The sequence below is a fragment of the Solanum stenotomum genome, chromosome 7, assembly GCF_019186545.1.
Source record: "Solanum stenotomum isolate F172 chromosome 7, ASM1918654v1, whole genome shotgun sequence".
Lineage (NCBI taxonomy): Eukaryota > Viridiplantae > Streptophyta > Magnoliopsida > Solanales > Solanaceae > Solanum > Solanum stenotomum.
The window spans coordinates 45,051,601-45,068,960 of record NC_064288.1 but is presented as its reverse complement, the minus strand read 5'-3'; the positions used below and the strand labels follow the sequence as shown (position 1 = coordinate 45,068,960).

Genomic DNA, 17,360 nt, shown 5'->3' with positions numbered 1-17,360 from the left:
ATTATTGCATTTGCATCGCATTTGACTTCATCTTTGTCTGTGGTGTGTGGATTTTACCTATTTGCCCCTCTTCATGTGATATATGATCTATTTGCTCTTACATGAGGATATGAGGTTGATGTTGAGACACTGTTGGATATATCTGTTGATTATGAATTGTGTAGTATAGGTTGTTGGTTCGCTGTTAGAATGAAGTTTCGGTGGTTCGGTTGGGATTGAAAGGAGTTGTTTGTAGCTGCTAGTTTAGCTTAGTTTAGTGTTACTTGCGAGTACCTGTTGCTTTTGGTACTCACCCTTGCTTCTACACAGTTGTGTAGGTTGACAGCTCTATCAGATCCGACTTATTACTCAACTTCAGATTAGAGCTTCCAGACTTACTTGAGAGGTAGCGGTTCATTCCAAACGTGCCCTCAAGTTATCTATATTTATTATTTTGTTCTATTCTAGAACTTTACTATGAGACTTGTATATTTTATTCAGATTCTGTATTAGAGGTTTGTACATGTGACAACCAATTCTGGGGTTATGTTGAGTTTATTTAAAGACTTCCGCTTATCTTTCTATCTTATTCTTGTTTTATTAATTCCGTATCGTCAGGTTTTTGGGTGTTAGGCTGATGTGTCCGGTGGGGTTTGGACACGTGCCATCACATCCGGTTTTGGGGTGTGACAGTTTGTTTACATTCACATGCCTCAACTTTTTCATTTTCCAGATAGTTGTTGGAGATGTCCTTAGAAAATTAGATGAATGAATCACTAGAGTTTGAAGATCCAACATGTGAGATATCCACTTGAAATCAAATTCTTCAACAGAAATTTCAAGGTACCTCAAGTGAGTCAGGGATTGTACCGCGATATGCCAAGAACTTGGTAGCTCCCCATATGGAAAATGCAACACCCGAACAAGTCTTAACTTAACAAGTATAGGTAACGGATTTGAAAGGTTCCATGTGTTGAATTTTGGATGAGCAATGAAGTACTTCAAGGATCTACAACATTCACCAAAACACTCCTTACTTTCCTTAGACTTGAGTATTGGAATCTTATCTAACTGATATTCACGATGATCTAATTTTTTAACAAGATCATCATGAATATAAACGCATAACCGTGAGTTCTTAGAACATAAATGTTGATGTGGACTGTATGGCATTGTGAGCTGCATAAACTTTTCTTCTTTAAGTTTTCTCAAGCAAAACTCACGCACTACATCATGAAGTATGCAGTATGTTATGTCACCACTAGAATTCCTGTGAGAGACCATTACTACGCTTCTGCTAAGTAGCTCATTCAAACAAACTCTAGATGCTTCCTCCATGTTCTCTGTTTCGACATTCAATACAAACTCTTCAGCCATCCACAACTTCAGCAGATCGTACACTGGAATCTTATGGTCCTCTGGAAACAATCCCATGTAAAGAAGGCAAGGCTTTAGGTGGTCTTCTAAATGGTCATAACTTAATTGTATTACCTTCATACACTGCTCTCCTAAAGCATGAGAACTTAAGTCATTTGCAACCTTGAGCCACAAGGACACCTCCCTTTCCATTTTCGCAATAATTCCAGCAATCAGGACAACCACAAGAGGCAATCCCTTACAGTGTAGGGCAACTTGTAACCCTGCTTCCAGTAGATCCAGGGGACAACTCTCTCCTCGAAATACCTTCTTCTCCAATAATTCCCAACTCTCCTCTGACGTTAGAAAGCTAAGAGAATAAGGTTCACTGTGATGCTGAAGATGCTTAGCCACTTGTTCAATTCGTGTTGTGACCATTACTCTGCTTCCGTCTGCACCTTGAGGGAAACATATTCCTAAATCTTCCCATGCCTCAACACCCCAAATATCATCTAATACAATAAGGTACCTTCTGCCTATTAGACTCTTGCGCAACATGTCAGCTACATCATCGTCCTCTTTGATTTTGATCTTATCATTTGTACCTAATTGTTTGAAAATCTCAACCAATAATGTCCTCCTATTATATGCTTGCGGCACACCACACCATGCTCTAACATCAAAGTAATTGATAATAGAGGGATTGTTGTACACCTTTCTTGCCAAAGTTGTTTTACCTAGTCCAGCCATTCCAAAGATGGAGATAACATCTCGCTCCTTTGTTCCTCGTGTCAATTTCTTCATTAAAATTTCTGCATCTTTCTCAAAGCCCACAACTTCAACAACTTCCATGCCTTGAGTAAATTGCTTTATCACCTTTCATAAAAGAAGAAAAAAAAATACGTTAATTTTAACAAAGTAATGTAACATGTAAAGTCTAATGTGTCACAAATATATAATTTTTTACTTAAAATACCTTAATAATCTTTTATTACCAAAAATGGCTATGTAGCTCATTTTTGTTTGTGACAAAATGCATTTGATGTTACAAGAAGGAAACACATTGTTGGGTTTGGGCCGAAGCTTGAAAAAGAAGGAAAAGTTAAGGTTTGTATCATTAATGTTTCTTATTCAGAAATTACTCATTAGTCAATGATACAATAAGAGTATATATATATATATATTTATATTCTTATAGTATCATTGACTAATGAGTAATTTCTGAACAAGAAACTTTAATGATACAAATACAGTAATATATATACAATAATATATATACTGATTTAGTATCCATTAAAAGAAATTATCTGTCTTAATGATATCAATTGATTTAGTATCAGTGAAGCGAAATTATTAGTCTTAATGATACCAATAGCATATGGTACTGATTTAGAATCAGTTAAGCGAAATTAGTTGGGGTATATAATGTAATTATTTAATGGGGTATGAATGTGAAGGGGTATATGTTTGTAATTATTTTACTTTTATGGGGTATTTACTTAGTTTTCCCTAATTTAAAAGTATTAAATCATGCTAAAATAAGTCTAATAAGTATTAATTACATGACTAAATACTAAAGAAAAACTAAAATTAAGATATGTATTTTAATTGTCTAAACCAATGTAAAGATCAAATATTCAATATTATTGTCATTCTTAGGAGAAAATGATCAAAATGGTCCTTGATATATGGGGCTTGAATATTCTTGGTCCTTTATATATATTACCTTACTAAAATAGTCCTTAATGTATATAAAAATATGACCATTTTGGTCTTTAACCCTAAAACTAACTATACAAGTGATACTTTTTGTTAAACTTAACTGTGGGTCCCACAAAATTGCTACGTGGCAAACCTCTTCTCCCTCAATGTTCTTTCTACTTCTGCAACTTTCGATTGATTTATTTTTCTCTCCATTACCCTCCTTCTTTTTAAAACCAAATTTTACCAGAAAAAAAATTTTACACACAAAAATCTCTTCAATCTCAAAGAATATTTTAAGATTCTATTTTTCACCTTTATCCATTCCGTTTTCACCTTGTTAACCTTAAAAATGACAAAATAAGAAAAAACTATATTCTTCTCATAGATCCCTTCAACAAGAGAGAATAGTTGTTTAAAACTTGAAAAGAGTTTACTTATGAAGATCTCCTAAAAGAGAAATGGTGTGTTTTATCTAATTTACTTGGTTCGTATTTATTTTAATGGATCGTTTTTGTGTGTCTAAAAATAGGAGTTGCTGGGGATTATTATTTTAGAGAGGAACTAAGAAATGAGTGTAGTGTGTATATATATATATATTTTTTATTTTTATTTTTATTTTTTTTACAAGAATATGACATGTGAGTGAATTGAAAATGGAGCATCCCCTCTAATGGTGGTGAAAGAGAGATCTGAGGGAGAAAGGGATAATTTTGTGCTATCAACTGTTAAGTTTAACATAAATTTTTCACTTGTATGGTTAGTTTTAGGTTAAGGATCAAAATAGTCATCTTTTTGTATACATTAGGGACTATTTCAATAAGATGATATATATAAAGGACCAAAAATCTCGAACCCTTATATATTAAAGACCATTTTGGTCGTTTTCTCTCATTCTTAGTGTTGCCCTGATTTTTTCGTTAGCATTAATATTGTTTTGATTATGATTTGAGCTTTATTAGAGTTACTTAAATCTATGGACTATATATAACTTTTATTAGACCATTCAAAATCTAAGTCAAACTTGAAATAATATGTTAAAATATAAATATTATTACAAAGTATAAGAAATATTTATAAATTGTATCAAAGTAAATACTTTTATGTATAAAATAATTTTAAAAAATTATATGTTTAATGTCATGTTGATTTGGTCTGGAATTGACTTTTTTAAGTTAAAACCAAACCAATCTAAGCATAGTCGGGTTTCTTTTCTAAAACCAAATTGAATCACTAGTCAATTTTTTTCTCAATTTAAAATTTTATGTAATTGTCGGTTCGATTCCATTCACCCTACGTGAAAGAAAGAAAACAAACAAAAAATAAATAAATGGAGGGAGTTGGTAACACTCGAAATATATTAAAACCAGGTGATAAGTTTCAATATTTGTAGCCACATGTTAAAGATGTAATTAAATGGTATCTTTGTAGCAATCTTTGTCGTTGTCGTATATAGATCATTGATAATTTGATATATATTTCATTGAATATGGTGTATGGTAGAGGATTAATTCTGATATGATGATAGAATGCTCTAAAGGTATTTAATTACCACTACAAGTTATTGCAAAACACGTACATGGATGAACTATATATAAAATAGCATATAAATGTGGTTAAATTATCAATTTATAGAAGTTTTTTTTTAAAAAAAAATTGATATGGCCCTATCCAAGGTCATCCTCTCATTTAAATTTGAAAAAAATAGTAATATTATTATATTTTCTGTGGTATTATATTCATCTTTTGATTTGGCTTGAAGAAGACTAATTTTTAATGGTGTGTTAGTTTTACTATTTTGCATTTATATTATAAAAAAATATTTCTTTGATAGAAAAAAATATTTTTTAAATTCATTGTAGAAATTAGGGTGCATTTGGTATTAAGGAATTTCTAATGTTTGGTAAATAACTTAACTATCTTTTAATTTTAAGAGCATTTATATGTAATCTAACAATATACTATAGGGGTAAGAGATGGTGGCAGACTGGGAGTGGGGACTCAAGGGTGGTGGGGGTGGGATGATCAAGGGGTAGGATCATTGTGGGCGTAGAGTGAGTGAGGAGGATACAATAAACATAAAATGTCATTATAAAACTTAGTTTTCCTATTTTTATTAAGGAAGTCATTTTCCTTATTTTTAAGAATTTAATTGTTTTTCTTAAGAAAATATTTTTGAAGATTTTATTCAACGAACATGAGTAAATAAGAAACGCTATACCAAACACACCCTTAATATTGATACCTTTTGTTTTACTTATCATCAATCTTTTTGTATTTCTAATTTTATTTCATTAAATTTACTATCTTTGTATTTGCGAGAGAATTTTTTTCAAACCAAGGGAAGCGCGGTCAAATAGATCTCCTTTTGTCTTAGTTTATGTCATTTACTTTCCTCTCTAGTCAATTCAAAAAAGAACACATTTCTATATAAAGTAACAATCTAACTTTAAAATGTATATTTTACCCTTAATGAAATGATTCATAGCAACACAAATATATATCACTTATTTTAGATTATAAATTTTAAAAATCTTCATTTTTTTCTTAAACTACGTGTTAAGTCAAACTAACTCATATGGAAAGAGTAATATATAATCCCAGGTGAATCAATGAACATTGAAAAGAAGAGGAACTCATAATCACAACGTATACCAAGAACTAAAGAAGACCTAAAAAAGTGAACATATATTATTGTACAAAAGATCAAAAGAGACGTAGCAAAATAACAACAAAAAAAACTTTAAAAAGATTCAAACCTTGTGTTGTTGATGAGGGTGGCAACAGATCAGAGATCAATTGGTCCAAAAGGTGATATATGGTATAATGGTAACAGAAATATAAAACGGAGAGAATTGTATTATAGGAGATATGGTGGACTTCAATCTTGAAGAATGATACAAATATATAGTTAGTGTGGGAATATCAACTAGTAAATAAATAAAGGGAAACGAGTTTGATATACACTTTAATTTTACCATTTAGAATTGATATATCATTCGTTATAAAAGTGACTTATATATATCTTTACTGTTATACAAATGACTCACATATACTATTTTTCTCTAACATAAGTGGTAAAAAACAATTTTAGATTTATTTTTCAAAACTCTTTTATTAAAAAAAACATTCATGTAGAGAATGTTTTTTGATACTTCTACATATATTTTTTTTACTTTTTTTATTAAACAACTTATTTATATCTATTATTTTGATGGTCAAATTTATATTTTCAATCATTTTCTTGTAAGAAATTTCATATATACCCCAATTTGTTTTACAGATACCAAAAATAAATACAATATATATTATATCTGACAATAATTAGTTTTACATTTTTTCTTTCTTTTTTTTCTTTTTTTTTCATTCACACATTTTTTTCCTCATATTTTTACACTAGAGAATGAAAGAAAAGATAAAATAAGAATAAGAAACTCAAATAATAATAATGAAAGAAGTCAAAACATAAGTATGTTAGCCTTTATGAGCTGCCATTTATGCGGTATTTATTTTAATACTAGACATTTGTAATCACCTTCTACGTAATATCATTATACATATAGAATATTTTATCGTTCATCCAATAATATATATTTTAGTTTTTCAATTTATTTGTATTATTTTTCATTTGTTAAATTTTTAAAGGAAAATACTGCTACATTTTGAAAAAAAAAAGAATCTTGTTGTATTTTACAAAAAAAACAAACTATAATAACACATTACTTGTAAATATTCCCCCCCAAAAAAACTAAATAAATTTGGAAACACCGAGAAATGGTTTTCCACTTGGAAATTACTACATTTTATGGTCTGTCAACTTCTGATTTAGAGTTAATAATTAATTGTTGGTGGTGCTTAAATAAAAGGATTATAGTAAGACTTTGCTTTAAGCAATAATTTAGAATAAAAGTCAACTTAATTAAGATAATGTATTCTAGATCTAAAGCGTAATGTGCACATTCACATGCATGCATGGTAAATGATCAGAAGTCAGAACTATTCAATATTCAAATCAAATTTAGGTCATAACAAAAATAGTCTATTGTATGAGTTGGGCAATGATAGTCCCTGATTCTCTTCCCGAATTTTCTCTAGTTGGTTAAGTCTTATTTGTATTCTCTTGATTGAAATTTTTAAAAACATACATAAATGGGTCTAATAGCAAACCAAATAGCTTGTTTTGAAAAAAATTCCAAAAAAAAATAAAAAATACAGCAATTTACAACCAACATGAAATCTCAAGATAAATTTTCCCTACTCCACAAGATTTTCTTCCTTGGTAATAATGTAATTTGGCTGAAAAACGGACATTAGTAAGAAAGTCACCAACTAGTTCAGAAAAATTAATGGAAATTGTTCACATAAACCACCCAACAGCCTAAACTATTTTCCAAATTTGTTTATATATATGTGCTGCCAGCAACTTCAAACAGCTCAACATAGTGTCTAAACTCCGTGATTTGCATCTATACCTTCTGAGAAAACTAAACGACCATTTTGCAGCAAAAATGCAGGAAAGGGTGCTTGACAAGAACTGATATGTGCTTTAAGACGAGGAATGTTTGGATGTGCACTTCGACATCGATGACACCTTAGCTCCATAGAAAGGATATTCTCGTCCTTCAAAATGGCCTTCCCATTTTGACTAACTTCATCTATTACATCAACCGAATCCTGGAAGAAGGGGGAGTTGAATGAGTTCCAATGACTCTTATTCTTAAGATGATTGGAATCAAAGTCTTGGCTTATCACATGAAGATGCAGTTGACGCATTGAAGGAACCTACATGGAAAAAACTTCATTAAATTAAGCAGTAGGAGATGTAGAAGAAAAATGACTTCAGCATTTTGACTCGATGTGAGGGAAGAGATCAAGAAGAGAAACAAATGATTAGGGTTGAACAAAGGAGGGATCAGGTCAATGGCAGACCTAGTATTTTTGACACCTAGCATAAATATATACATGAAAAGATACTAAAATTTCAATCAAAATTTAGTTTCAAACCAATATATTCAAAGGCGGAATGGATTCATAGGTATGAGTTTAAAGGTTGAACTCATTGAATTTAAATCCTGAATCCTCCTTTGGATCTGCAGGAAGCTTGATGGCATGGCTTGAGTAAAGAACTAGGAGTAAGAATCCCTAGTAAAAAGTCCAACACCCAAAACATGCCCATGTATGTAACATACCAACCAATATAAACAAAAACTAGTTCTATTTACTCAACTTTGTCATTTCTAATATGTTGATCTGGCCTTTGTTATATGATGACCACCATTAGATGCATACCAAAACCACCTCATTCCATTTAATTTACCAGTTTCTCTAGCGGACTGGTGCCTGGTGAACTTCTCATCCACGCAAAGCTTAACAAATTTTGCAAATATCTTTATAATAGAGATAATGTAATGATAAGTTACAGAACACCCGAGAGAACAACCCACCTCCCAAAAAAATAGAAAAAGAAAGAGAGAAGGTTGAGGGTAAAACCAAAAGAAAAAAAATAAGAGAGAAGTATCAAAAACACCTCTAAACTTGGCGCAAATTATTAGTTTCATCCCCCGAACTATTGACAACCTTAAAAACAGCCCTCTACTTGACTAACTAAACTTAGATACACCCCTGATACACTCCCGATATGCAACACGACATAGCAAGTGGTCTCAAACTCTTGTAGGAGCATGAAGTTCTTAATAAAAATCAAGAGAAGTATTGAAAACACCCCTAAACTTGACGAGAATTTAGGGGTGTATTTCACTAATGTTTCAAGATCGGGAGTGTATTTAGCTTCAATTAGTCAAGTAAAAGGGTGTTTTTAAGGTTGTCAATAGTTCAGGGATGAAACTAATAATTTGCGCCAAGTTTAGGGATGTTTTTGATACTTCTCTCAAGAATAAATAAATAAATAAGGGGGCGCTCTTATGTACTTGCTTTCATATCTCTTAATGACTCTTAAAACACATAATATTTGGAGATGTTTCAACGTACCGAATGATATCCAAGGCGGAATGTCAATGAATTGTTTTCAGATAGAAGCTTTTCTGCCCACTTCAAGCCAACACTGTGCATTGTCTTTAATAAAGTGAGGTGCTCCTTCTTAACATCTTCAAGACGGTCAAGACCCTCAACACGTGCCAACACTAAGAAGTGTTTCTGAGCCTGCACGAGAAAATAAACCATACATGTATTTTTCAAATTCACAAGGGAGAAGGGCCAAAAAGCAGGGTGAGGGAGAGAGGAAGATAACCTTTGGATAAAGATCATTCAGTACTACAACATCATCAGACATTTCTATTATATTCTTATGCCTCTCAGGATGCATTGCAGTGTCATAAAGAGCCTGAGCCCATGAGCCCCATGCCTTTCTTGACTGTCCACCAGTGTTTCCATCACCAGAACTTCCAACATTGGGTCCGAGTTCTTTCACAAAGCTTTTAAACTTCTTGTTCATGTCTGTTTCACAGACAGGTTCACGCTTGGCTTTCTGATCACCACTTCTAGAACCTTGCTCTAGTTGAACTTCTCCTTTAAATTCTTTTTCAAACTTATCCTTACATGGCTCTTCTTGAGTCCTAACTATAGATGCAAAACCATCAAAGAGTGATGAGTAAGCTTCTCGGAGTATTTTACAGCCCTTGACGTAGTCATTGTCGAGACAGTTTGGTCTTTGGGGATTCATATTTGGTCCAAGTACATGTATGACATGGGTAACTCCTTCCCCACTAAACAAGGGAGAAGAGGAAGGAAGAGGGACAACAATAGCTTTTCCAGAACTAAGGGATCCAGCTTTAGATTTGGTTGCAGTTTCAAGGGTGGGACCCGCGGCACTAAATATAGCAGCATTTACGCCTCCACCTCCTGGTTTTAGTCGCCTGAACAAAGTTGGCTTTTAGATGGCACGCAAAAAGTTAACAACACATAATATCTTTGCAATATAACACTTAAGGTGAAAACACAGAAAGAATGTGTAGACAGAATATTGTATTACAACGAGTTGGTAAGATTACAATTGATTTGTATCAAGGACCTGCTGGACATTGTACAAAAATTGAGATATCTGCAAGATATTCTAGCACCCTGCTATTTTTATGGATTACATGCACACAACTCATCATCAAAACCACGCGTGTGTACCAAATTGACTCATGAATCATGAAAGTAGATTTCTGCTGGATATATAAATCCCCATATTGCACCTCTGGCAAAAGAAGGTTATTTCAGGCACAAGGCTACACATTGTTCCATTTGTTTAACATGCCATCAACCAACCTTTAAAACTGTTTATCGTTTGAAAAATAGCACTTTATCTCATTGAAATTTTTGGAAAACTTCCTTTTGCATCCAAACTTATAGGTAAAATTTGGAGCCTCCCAAAAAGATGGTGTACAAATGAATTTAATGTATTACCACTTGATCTCCCTCACAACTTTCTTGTCACTAAACAAAATCTCGACAGCAGAACATTCAAACAGAAAGAAAAAGGGAAGTTTCTGGTAAGCCTTTTGCATTATTATATCAAGTTTCTCATTTTCATTAGCACAGTATCATGGCGCAGAGAATTACCAGTTAGTGGCATTAGCAATCACGTTGCAGTGCAAATCTCCTTCTGAGTAAAGTTTAGTTATATTCCCTACAAACGTAAAGAACTTTTTGGAGTCGATGTTCTTCTCTGCAGCTTTAGCCCTGACAAGGGACAGTATTTTTGAATTCTGAGATAAATCCACCAAGACAAGCCTAGCATTCCCAAGCTTATTTACATATTCCTCAACCTTTTCAACTATTATATCTGATGCTTTTTCAAGATTGAAATGGAAATCTGCTGTAGAAATAGATGGAAATGCAAGTGTGGGGGCATTTTCTAAAGAAATGCTACCTACAGCCAACAGATGCCATTTTCGGTTCTTCACAGCTTTCAAGTACTTGGTTGGAGTCCTTTTCCTTGGTGGCATGAGATTGAGTATTCTCCAGAGAGACATTCATCACAGTATCAGAACATCCAGGAGGATCCTTTTTTTTTGGGGAACTTCATTATACCAAGTTGGACTTTGGCATCTGACTTCTTCTGGGCAAAAAAACCTGGTGGAAGTTTATCTGATGGACCAAGTGCAGTGTACGTATTGATAGCAGCTTGAACATCTTTTTCATCTTGGCAAACTGTAATTCGATCATATCCTTCATTCAGCTTAGGCAGCTCTTTCTTTTGCAGCATCCTATTCACAACTGCAGCAGCTTTCCCACCTTGCAAGTTTCCTTCATGCTCTGTCCTCTTAACCGACCGAGAAATACAAAGCTTAGCTGGAAGATCAAGTGCCACAGCGTGCTTCTCAACTTCTGGACCAACAAGCTTCACAAAGTCGGCACGCTGTTCTCTATCTAAGTTGCATCTATCTATAAATACACTTTTTCCTTCCTTCAGTGCACTAACTGCACCTGTCAAACATTGCTTCTTTGTCCCAGCCTTACCATTCCCAATGGTATCCTACAATAGCAAATAGAACTGGTCAATTTACCAAAGTGAGACCGTAACATCACAATAGCTGGCTGTTGGCATAGTATTCCATTTAATAATCTGCGAGGTGTAGTCGCAGTACTATAAACTCCATAGAAGACAAACATCAACATGTTTCAAATTCAAATAATCAACAAAGGAAAACATTCTCAGTAAGAAAAACATAACACATGTGAAATTGCAAAGCTAAGCTACTCTAGCGGTCTAGCCAGACTGAACAACTACAAAACAACACTTCATTTCTAGTACAAGTGATGAGGGACATTGTACAACAACCGGCAAAAATACCCTCTTTCAGCCCAAAAACAATGGCAGACTTCAGAGTATAAGGATCAACTCATTTGATTTCCCCACGAATTCTCCCATAATTTCTTTTTAAGCAAAATGATATTTCTACATACATAGTAACTCATTCAGGCATTCCATCAAACAGATATTCTACACGCATACATAGAAACAAAGAAACAAAAAAACACACAAGGTGAGAAAAATAAAAATTGGAACTAACCTGGCAAATACGAACCCAAGGCCTGGTTGAGACTCGCATAACAAGGTCACAAAAAGTGGACTTACCACTTCCTGGAGCTCCTATCAGTATTACCATTACAGGTTTTGCTTTCCCTTGTTCATTTGCTTCATCCTTCCCTAATTTCAACCAGTTAATTAAGTCTCAATCCTAAATTAGTCGGGGTTAATCCACTATATTTCTATACAATCTACTTCTCAATAGAGCGTAACAAATACAGAGGATTCGTATACAAAAAAAAAAGTACAATGAATGAACAAGTTGAGCAATAATTTACCTGCAGAATCAATCTCCATTGCTTCCATGGTGTTAGCAAAAGATGCAAAAGTCAGCGAGTTAGTCGCACTAAATGAGAAATTTGATCGGTTGACATGCCCATGGGACAACTTCGGAGCTTCTCAGGTTCGAATCTTACACGAGACACTTCCTAAGGGTTGGCAAAAGAAAACAAAAAATGACAACAGGGTGTGTTTGGTATAATATTTTCCCTAAATACTCATTTTATCCTTGTGATTTTCAGCCACACAAATATTTAAAAATTGTTTCATATTACAAATTTTAATAGTCTTTCTTTAATGTTTTTAACACCATGTCAAGTTAGTGTGACATAAAATAGGATAGAAAGAGTATATAATATGAAATACGAATTGATTTACCTCAATACTATTTTGTCCATTACTTTTAATGGTGTAGTGAACGAAAGTTAGGTGTACAAATGAATATGAATGGTCAAGATTATTTTTATTGTTATTTCTTCAAAAAATAATAGTCTTACACTAAATACGGTATAACCTCACTAAATGAATACTCAATTAATTAGTAACTTCTCTAAAATAATATTTTCCTCCAATCCCGACTTAATTATTTCAATTTAATTTTGAGGTTCGAAATAAGAATCGCCAAGTTGATAGTGGTAAAAACTAAAAATATTTTTGCCAGTTTCTAATAATCCAAAATCAAACAGAGGACATTTTAATTCTATTTCTATTAACTCAAGAACATTTTTTTAATTATTATTTTCTGTTTTATTTATAGTATATAATAATATAAATTAATAATACATCAGATCTAAGTAGAAAGGGTTAAGTACTCCTTATGAATTTCCACTGCGAAAAGAGTTTCAAAGAGCAGCGACAGATGTGGTGCAACAGATGAGATTGCTGCTATTTTAATTAGAGGTGAATTCGAGCTGAGTATAAAAAATAATTGATAGGAAGGCTATTCCCCGAATAGGACCCTACAAATGCGCAATTTCAAATTAATTGAAATCCAATATGAATACCGATCACCAAATGATTAAAAAAAAAGAATTTCAAAGGAAAAGCCATTAATAGATGAACAAGCTAACAAAGCAAGGGACAAAATACAATACTTAGGGGTCGTTTGATACGAATTAGCAAGTGGAATACAATCCCTCCTGGAAAACTAGGAACTCAGAAAAAAACATACAACATACAGTGGCAACTCCCAATATTCTTTGAGCAGCTAGAGATTTTACTGTGGGTTTGGTGGACGACTAATAGCTGCTGAGACCCTAGAACCCCATTCAAGTAACTCTTTGCTAGTGTCATCTTTGTGGACAACCACTTCAATGAAACACAAACAATCTTTCTTTGCTCCATTTGCTGTTTCAATTGCTTCCACCAACTCCTCTTCACAATAAACCTACATACAGTAGAGACGTTCCGTTACGAATCCTTTCATTCAACATCCGGAGTTAAAAAACAAAGGTGATGATTGAAAATTTGAACATCCACTCACCTTAGTTGTCCAACATTTTTCTTCTCTGTTATGGATTGCATTGATTAATCCTGTGTAGTTCCAATTCTTGATCACATTGTAAGGTCCATCATGGATCTCAACTCCAATTCTATAACCAACATTGTTCATTAAGAAGATAATGGTTCTCTGCCCACACTTAAGCATAGTTGAAATATCCTGAGCGGCCACCTGTAAGTATTTCATTTGCCATAAAGTTGGATTAGACACACCGGGGAACGCCAACAATTCATTCTTCTTTATTCAATTCAAATGGAGTCCTTTTAATTACCTGAAAGCTACCATCACCGATGCACGCAATCACACGTTTCTCTGGTGCAGCTTGTGCGTAACCAAGAGATGCACCAACAGACCAACCAATAGATCCGTACTGCATTTGGAACTCATACCTAAAAACGACAATCAAGAAGAACAAAACTTGTTATGATGATAGAAATAAATACCAAAATGACAGCAATTTGCGTAGATTTGTTCTGTTCTCACCCACATCCTTGTGGCAATTTCAGCTTCTGACAGTTGAACCACGAGTCCCCCGTTTCAGCAATCACAGCACTCTCACCAGACAACATATTCTGAATGTGCTGAAATAGTACATTAACTCTTAATGCCTCCTTAGGCTCACATTTGAGAGGTTGTCCATCAGGAACATAAATCCTATGATAATTCTCATAAGAAGTTGGATTATGCTTCAATCTCTTTGCTAATGCAGCAAGGAAATCCCTCATCAGAACACAACCAAATGCAGGTCCGTTCCCAATTGTCACACGATCAGGCTGGACAATGATCGCTTTCTCTTTCTTGAGAAGAAGAGAATAACCAACAGTGCTATAGTCGTTAAAAATTGGTCCAGCAAACAAGTATGCATCAGCAGATTCAACGATTTCAGCATAGAAGGCCGTGCTCACTGCACCCCAGTAAGTTCCTAAAAAATGTGGATGGTGTTCCGGAACCAAACCTTTAGCGGCTGGCATCACTGCCACCGCGTAACCACAGCTATCAGCCAACTCAACAAAAGCATCACATGCCTTTGCAACCTGCATATTCTGCCCCCCAACAAGCACCGGCTTTACTGCTCTGTTCAAACACTCAGCCGCTGCTTCCACTGCCGCTTCCAAACTCATCAGATTACTTAATCTAGAAGCATTATACACAGTGGCGGATCCAGGATTTAGAGTCCGTGGGTGCCAAATAGACTTATCGATTAAATTAATTTTATATTTGATTAAATTATTTGTCTTTTCTTAAAAAACGTCTGCATCAAATTTCTCAAAAAAATAGGTACAAATGGGATTCGAACCCTCAACATCAGTCTTCTAAAGTTGCCCTCCTACCATGGCACCACAAGACAATTTTGTTATGTGGGTGACACGCTTTATATTTATATAAATATTATATATATATACCTATGTATATATAGAGTTTCTGTCGAAGTTCGAGGGTGGCGTGGCACCCCCAAACCTCTGCATAGATCCGCCACTGATTATACATAATATATCAACGTAGTATAAAAGTGTACAATAGTATATAAAAGGTTTATACACAAATATGGGATAAACCGGGTAACAAACTCAATATATGAGCTACATGGCGTAGACATAGAGCGGAATTTTCCTAATATTTTACCTGGGAGAGAGGGAAAATGGAACTGGTTCACGACTGAATGTAGGGTGTGGAATCCCGGGCAAATTACATCCTACGCTAATATAAACCGGTTTACTCTCCTTCAAACATGTGGAAATTGCAGTGTCAATCAGTTCATGAGCATCGTCTAAATTATTTAACACAGCCTGCAAAACCCACAAAAAATATTCTAAAATCAAGCAACAGGGTACAATTTAAATCTTGAAATTTTAACTGTGCCACATAAATTGGGCCATCGGAGTAGTAAAATTGATGAACCTACCTGGTAGCAAGTGACAGTTTGAAAGCAACGAGGCTCCTGACTAAAATCATGCAACCCAATAGTATGATGAAGGATCCTATTAGACCCATAATCATTCGAATTAGGTCCACCAACAATACAAATCAACGGTAAATTTTCACTATAAGCACCAACAATTGCATTAATAACACTTAATCCACCGACGGTGAACGTAACAACACAAGCCCCAACACCCCGTGCCCTAGCATATCCATCAGCAGCATAACCGGCATTTAGCTCATTACAACAACCTATAAGGTTAAGTTCAGGTTCAGCTACAAGATGATCGAGAAGCGTCAAGTTAAAGTCACCCGGAACGGAGAAAACATCGGTTACTCCGATTTGGACTAAACGGCGGGCGAGGTGACGGCCGAGTGTTGATTCAGGGGAATTGAAAGGAACAGTGGAGTTTTGGATTGCACCAATCATGAAGTCCATTATTTCTTCGCCTTTTTGACTATAAATCAAAATTCTCGTTGAGATAGGTGAATATACTACAAGATTATATATGATGATGAATAATAGTATGAAGGTTTGTTTTGGTTTGGTTTGGTTTTGTGAGTAAGAGAAATGGAGGGAGTTGAGAAGATTTATATAGTGTTTGGATTAAGAAGAAACAGGGGGCAGATTCAAATTTATTCAAGGTACGTAACACAACTATGATATATGGCTAAGTTGGTTGACAAAATGCTGACTACAATTGTGTAGAATTTGAATATTCAAATTATATTTGCCTTTGATCGCTGAGACGCCAAGTCAAATAATGCCACATAAAATGAGATATAGGGAGTAAGAAATTAGAAAGATAGGTGAACGACTTGACTATAGTATAGGTCAGATGTTTCCATGAGCAGTAAACAATAGATCCCCCCTTGTTTTGGGAAAGCTGGCGGCCGTGTGTGAATTCTTTCAAGGCAAAGGGCGGCCTGATTCGACATTGTTGTTTACTCTGATCCGGTCGAGGTGATTTTTGTTCACCAGTATGTAGGTGTTCTAAATTCCTATGATCGAATCTTGTTGGCCCCTCTGAACCTGTGAAAAGTGGTAGATGTCGACTAACGGCCATTTCATGCTAAAACGCATTTTTAGCAAAGTATAGCTGAGTTTAGCATTCCTTTGTCCTGGTAGGTTACAACTTACATGTTATGGGTTGAGTTGGTGATTAACCAAAATTACTTAATTACCAATATAAAAAGAAGTTAAAAGCAACAGTTAAAGTGGGAAGTAAGGAGTATATCAAATTAAATTTTTTATTTAGTTATTAATATTGGGGAAAAGGGACGGATTTACCTCCGAACTTTAATAAATGGTACGTATATGCCCTCCGTTATACTTTGCGTCCACATATGCCCCTGCCGTCCAATTATAGATACACATATACCCCTCTCATTAACGGACCCCTAATTTCTTACACGTGTCTTAACCCTATTGAACTATCCGTTTGACCCTTTTTTTTAACCCATAACCCAACTATCCGCTCCATAACCCAATACCCACCCAATTTCCTCTAAAAGGATCCTAATTAAAACATCCAAATTGACACACCAAAATCCGTCCCTCTTCCCAAGACTATTGTACGCAGGCTTGTG

General features: G+C 34.4%; 3 protein-coding genes across 3 annotated transcripts in view; all 3 read right to left on the bottom strand.

The window, feature by feature from the left end:
* LOC125869942 (putative late blight resistance protein homolog R1B-23) overlaps nucleotides 1-2,187 on the bottom strand; it is a 7,788-nt gene extending 5,601 nt beyond the window's left edge. Inside the window, exon 1 of the mRNA XM_049550334.1 lies at nucleotides 671-2,187. Within this exon, the coding sequence (XP_049406291.1) occupies nucleotides 671-2,187 (1,517 nt within the window). The remainder of the gene's footprint in view (nucleotides 1-670) is intronic.
* Nucleotides 2,188-7,291: 5,104 nt separating this feature from the next.
* On the bottom strand, nucleotides 7,292-12,488 carry LOC125871177 (transcription factor bHLH140). Its single transcript, XM_049551772.1, has 7 exons — nucleotides 12,349-12,488; nucleotides 12,054-12,190; nucleotides 11,031-11,515; nucleotides 10,600-10,998; nucleotides 9,284-9,908; nucleotides 9,025-9,195; nucleotides 7,292-7,818 (listed from the first exon to the last, which is right to left on the bottom strand). Exons 1-7 carry the CDS (start codon nucleotides 12,374-12,376, stop codon nucleotides 7,483-7,485), a joined length of 2,181 nt encoding a protein of 726 aa, XP_049407729.1. The 5' UTR covers nucleotides 12,377-12,488; the 3' UTR covers nucleotides 7,292-7,482.
* Nucleotides 12,489-13,565: 1,077 nt separating this feature from the next.
* On the bottom strand, nucleotides 13,566-16,200 carry LOC125871164 (pyruvate decarboxylase 1-like). The gene is made up of 6 exons (XM_049551759.1): nucleotides 15,754-16,200; nucleotides 15,474-15,637; nucleotides 14,334-14,984; nucleotides 14,122-14,239; nucleotides 13,833-14,021; nucleotides 13,566-13,736 (listed from the first exon to the last, which is right to left on the bottom strand). The coding sequence occupies exons 1-6, from the start codon at nucleotides 16,198-16,200 to the stop codon at nucleotides 13,566-13,568; spliced, it is 1,740 nt and encodes a 579-aa protein (XP_049407716.1).
* Between the last annotated feature and the right edge of the window lie 1,160 nt (nucleotides 16,201-17,360).

What these genes read in the sequence shown, in the direction of transcription:
- LOC125871164 (XM_049551759.1), bottom strand. Translation starts at nt 16,200, where the DNA reads ATGATTGGTGCAATCCAAAACTCCACTGTTCCTTTCAATTCCCCTGAA. An exon ending in AAATTGCCACAAGGATGTGG is followed by an intron (nt 14,240 to 14,333) that starts GTGAGAACAGAA and finishes TGTCGTTTTTAG; the next exon opens with GTATGAGTTCCAAATGCAGT. An exon ending in TCGGTGATGGTAGCTTTCAG is followed by an intron (nt 14,022 to 14,121) that starts GTAATTAAAAGG and finishes AAATACTTACAG; the next exon opens with GTGGCCGCTCAGGATATTTC.
- LOC125871177 (XM_049551772.1), bottom strand. Translation starts at nt 12,376, where the DNA reads ATGGAAGCAATGGAGATTGATTCTGCAG. An exon ending in AAAAAAGGATCCTCCTGGAT is followed by an intron (nt 10,999 to 11,030) that starts GTTCTGATACTG and finishes GTCTCTCTGGAG; the next exon opens with AATACTCAATCTCATGCCAC. An exon ending in TCCGCCTTGGATATCATTCG is followed by an intron (nt 7,819 to 9,024) that starts GTACGTTGAAAC and finishes TTTTCCATGTAG; the next exon opens with GTTCCTTCAATGCGTCAACT.